Source organism: Herpailurus yagouaroundi, unplaced genomic scaffold (assembly GCF_014898765.1).
Source record: "Herpailurus yagouaroundi ecotype Mexico unplaced genomic scaffold, PumYag 100, whole genome shotgun sequence".
NCBI lineage: Eukaryota > Metazoa > Chordata > Mammalia > Carnivora > Felidae > Herpailurus > Herpailurus yagouaroundi.
Window position 1 is genome coordinate 53,761,950 of NW_024412391.1, and position 4,963 is coordinate 53,766,912.

Genomic DNA, 4,963 nt, shown 5'->3' on the forward strand with positions numbered 1-4,963 from the left:
CAAGTCTAGCAAAACTCACCCGAACTACTTCCTATTATCTGTGAAGAACCCGCTCCCTACCCTAAATACTCTAAAATCTGGGGGGAGTGCGGAACAATTGTGGGAATGTAAATCTCTTCAAATGAACAGCAGTGTATTTTCATTTAAATTAAACCCGAATGTGAACTAGATTCAGGAAAGGAAATGGCAGAGAGGGAGATAGTCTGGAGTTGCTATAGAATGTGCCTGGCTGCTTTAGCTCCCAGACAACTGATGAAGCGCAACTCTGAAATTTCAGGCCATTTGTATACCAAGCTCCTCCTTTTCTGTAGTCTTCTCTTCTATTGGTAAAATTCTTTTGCAGGGTCATGTAGGGATCCCACCCCTTCTCTGTGTTTTCACTCTGAAGCTCTATACAACTTTACACCTGAATGAACGCCAAACCTCACTGGATATATAAAGGGAACCTTGAAGAGGAATTTCACAGTTACAGTGCAGAAGCAGAGGGAAAGGAATTAACCAGCTCTCCAGCCAAGCAAATCCTCTCCTCACCATGCTTCCTCCTGCCATTCATTTCTATCTCATTCCCTTTGCATGCATCCTAATGAAAAGCTGTTTGGCTTTTAAAAATGATGCCACAGAAATCCTTTATTCACATGTGGTTAAACCTGTTCCAGCACACCCCAGCAGCAACAGCACGATGAATCAAGCCAGAAATGGAGGCAGGCATTTCAGTAACACTGGACTGGATCGGAACAGTAAGTGTGTTTTACTTGCATGGATTTTGTTTTTTTTTTTTCTCTTTTGGTAGCATTAGCTCACATTCCTATAGAATCGTTTCATTGCTAACTAACCTGAACCATGTATATTTTGCTAAACAATCTGGGAGTAATCTACTGCATGTGTAGATTGGCATTCTTCCCTACAAAGTTAATGTAACTAAAACAGTGATTTGATAATGCAGGCGAGGACTTAAGTTCTATCAAACATCCAAAAAAGAAAATGTTTCTAGGAATTAAACTGTTGCTTTTTTAAAAATCATGCAAAACGAGAGTTTTTAAAAAAGTGTTCTTCTACATAGTGTACATTCTGGTTGTTTTCTGTGTATTTCAGGACATGTACAATTGTGGTAAAGTGCATAAACGTGACTAACCAAAGTATGTATAGGAAATCACAAGCTTTCCGGGAAAAAAAAATGGCTCACAAGGATTTCTAAAATATGTCTAGTGAAATGGTTGAAAGTTTTGATGATGACCAATGTAAAAGAGAGATGTAACTAAAAATATTGGAGAATCCTATTTTTCCAACATAATTACTTATTAACCAGATCCAAATTGGGCTAATTGTATACTTCTGTGAAAGAGTGGGGAAACTTTTATAACTTTAGAGATTTAAAATAATAGCAGTACAATAATATTTTGTACAGGGAGTATTTGTTTTCTTTTCTGTTTGCTGAATTGACACACTAATCAAACATTACTTAGAGGGATTCAAATTTCTTCTCCTAACTTTTGCTTCACTCCTTTCAAGAAAAGTTCACATGCTAACAAACAGGTTTTCATAGAGACACAGAAAAACAGTGCACGGGAAATCTTACACAAATCTTTTGCTCCACCTCAATTCCATTCAACTGCTAGAAGTAATTTTGACCTTTGAGAAGTCCAAGCAAATAGGGCTACTAATGTCTTTCTAAGAAAACCAAGGTGTTTTCACTTTCTTGAGGATAGTTGCTCTTATGTACAAAGGCGGTATCTGATTATTATTAGATTACTGAGCAATGTGGTGGGTATTCATGGTCAATGAACTGTCACTGCAAAAATGCCAAATCGGTATATACTTGGGGAACAAAAAGCTAGGCAAGTCAAATCCATCTCCGGCTCTTTCCAGGTGCATTCCTAAGGCAGATGCAGGAAGGGAAGCTGGAATCAGAATGAGACAGGCAGAGCACACTGACCAGTCAGCTAGTTTACCCTTTCACTTTAATCCCACGCTCTATACGGATGTATGTGTGTCTACATAAATTGTTTTACAGCTACTGCATCCCTTTAGGCTATGTCTCCCACCTCAGAGCTACTGAGGCCGAGAGACAAAGTCCAACTCCTCATTCAGGATCTACTTCAAATTAGCCTTCAGGATTCCACTTCAAGGCAAGACTACTTCACCGGTCCTTAGCATTTTTATTTTTTAAATTTCAGCAGTCTATCCTTATAAACATTTTTTTTTTTCTGGTTAACAAACTTTGATTTCTTTTCGAGATTGTTACAGGCAATTTTCCTCAAGTTTGGGTAACAAAGCAATGGAAAGGAACACTCAAACATTTCAAGATTAATTTTTGCTTTAATTGCATAAGGCATGTAACAAGAAACAGCTGATTAGAGAACATACTTAACAGATTCAAATAACTAAACAAAAAGTTTGCCATGACCAGCCTTCAGGAAACGAACACCATGGTTCCTTTTGCAGTTGTAAATCAGACATGTTAGGCATTTTTCTGCCATAAAATTCATGGAAATGTAGCCAAGTTGTTATGGCAACCATACGTTCCTGATTTAGGGGCTTTTATATTCTTCAAATTTTGAGTTGTAGTGACATTTTGCCTTTCAAACATTTTAATATTTGTTTTTAAAAGATAGCTTGGGAATTTAGGTTTAAAACGTAGTTATTAAGGTTGATATGCAAAATGTCAGACTTTGTACACACATGTATGTATGATTCTCTGCAGCTGAATTTTATAATTGAAACAAAATATAGGGAGAGCATACACATTGTACACAATATTTAAATACTTTTCACATTTTCCCAGGAGATTTTTTTTAAAAACCTAATTAAAAGCACTTGCAGATATTAACTGATATGACCTGTGAGAAAAAGAACATTATAGTCTCTTAGCTCACTGAAGAAGGAATATTTACACAAGTGTAAGAACTGTTTAACCCTTACTGGGGAGTAAGACTAAAAAACAATGGGATTTTCAAACACTTCAGTAAGCAATTAATTAATGTTATCCATGAAAACAAAAATCAGGCCTAGTTCATTTTATTTCAAAAATGTACAGCCATGTGAACTGATCATTTCAACGGAAGTTATCTCTACACTCACCCAGGCAGATTTTTGCATTGTGAAAATGATATAGATGTTCCCTTTCTATTTAACAATTTGCTATCATTTGGATACAGTTTTTGCCATTGCAGATGCCTTTGTTGTTGTTTTTGAAGCATTCATTTGCTTCTTCTCTTTAATGCACGCTCTTCCGTTTCCTGTAGGTCGAGTTCAAGTGGGTTGCCGGGAGCTGCGTTCCACCAAATACATCTCCGATGGCCAGTGCACCAGCATCAGCCCCCTGAAAGAGCTGGTGTGTGCTGGTGAGTGCTTGCCCCTGCCGGTGCTGCCCAACTGGATAGGGGGAGGCTATGGAACCAAGTACTGGAGCAGGAGGAGCTCCCAGGAATGGAGGTGTGTCAATGACAAAACACGTACCCAGAGAATCCAGCTTCAGTGCCAAGATGGCAGCACGCGCACCTACAAAATCACAGTGGTCACTGCCTGCAAGTGCAAGAGGTACACTCGGCAGCACAATGAGTCTAGTCATAACTTTGAGAGCATGTCGCCTGCCAAGCCAGCCCAGCATCACAGAGAGCGGAAAAGAGCCAGCAAATCCAGCAAGCACAGCCTGAGTTAGAACTCAGAATTTCGACACCAGACTGGCTAGTAACCATCTGCTTTACAGATCTGATTGCTTGGAAGACTCAAGCCTGCCATTGCTATTTTCTTACTTGAAAATAGATGCTTTGTGCTTTGATCAAACCCACCAAGCTGTCCTAAGTATCAGGACCTTCTCTGGGAATAGCTTTTCTTTTTCAAGTTTTTCAAGATGTATGCATATCCTTGAGTGCAATTTGCATTTAAATTCCATGCAACCTGTAGTTTTAATTCCCCATGGTTCTCGAAAGACTGGTGATACTATATACATCACTGAATCATTACTTTTTAAAGCAGAAAAGGGCTTCTTGGTTATCCTCCACTCCCCAGCCCATCCCCCACCCCACACCATCCCCAGCAAAACCCTTTCATAATTAAAGAGTTAAAAAAAAATAGTTGCCATGAATCTTCACAGTAACACTTCAGAAAGGTGCTTTTTTTTTTTTTTTTTTTTTTGGTAATTTTCATGGGAAGTTTAGCAGCCATGAGTGATCTCCTTTGAAAGAGTGAAAGATATTGTGACATTTCACTTCAAAAATAAGCCCTGTAGCTTTTTACAGTCTCATAGTATGAAATTATACCCTGCATGCTGACCCTTGCTTACAATGGAATGCCAGAAATGCATGGCAGCAGCTAATAAGTAAAACTGATGAACTATTTATTTGTCAATGTTATTATTTAATGAGCTTTCACATGTGGTTTTTTTTCAAACTGTTAATTTTTTATGTTTTGAAGCTTTTCCATGTACCTAAATATTTTCCTGTATGATTTGTGGTTGATCTAGAAATATGAGAATACATGTAGATATGTAAAATAAATATTTTAGTCTCCTTTTTACATATGTTTTATCATGAACTTTATCAATAGTATGGATCCTTTTAAATCAATAAGATGCTTTGTAAAACTGAAATATGTAATACCTTTTTGTTTAATCTGTGCAATCCGAAGGTGATTTAACCTTCAATTCCATCAGTTTCTTTTAACGAAAATAAACACTGCTAAAAGTTGTTGTCCTTGCCTTTAACATGTATGAAAAAGGTGCACGTATACCAAAATTAGAATTTATGTATCAGAATAATTGATTTCTTTGATAAGGCACATTCAAGTTTTGAAAAAAAAAAAGTTCTTCAGTAACAGAGGAGAGAAAGAAAGACAATCTTTTCAGTAAAGGGATGATTTAAAAAGTTGGGTGACAATCCAGTTGTAGTGAGTTGTAATAATATCATATGTATACACACCTGGGATGCCAAGTCTGCTGCCCATTATAATCACCTGGAGGAGATAA

At 37.4% G+C, this 4,963-nt stretch overlaps 1 protein-coding gene across 1 annotated transcript; it reads left to right on the forward strand.

The window, feature by feature from the left end:
* Positions 1 to 355: 355 nt before the first annotated feature.
* On the forward strand, positions 356 to 4,685 carry SOSTDC1 (sclerostin domain containing 1). Its single transcript, XM_040472521.1, has 2 exons — positions 356 to 737; positions 3,243 to 4,685. Exons 1-2 carry the CDS (start codon positions 533 to 535, stop codon positions 3,656 to 3,658), a joined length of 621 nt encoding a protein of 206 aa, XP_040328455.1. The 5' UTR covers positions 356 to 532; the 3' UTR covers positions 3,659 to 4,685.
* Positions 4,686 to 4,963: the final 278 nt, after the last annotated feature.

Coding starts and splice junctions, on each gene's coding strand:
- SOSTDC1 (XM_040472521.1), top strand. CDS start 533: ATGCTTCCTCCTGCCATTCATTTCTATCTCATTCCCTTTGCATGCATC. Junction 738..3,242: donor CACTGGACTGGATCGGAACA/GTAAGTGTGTTT, acceptor CGTTTCCTGTAG/GTCGAGTTCAAGTGGGTTGC.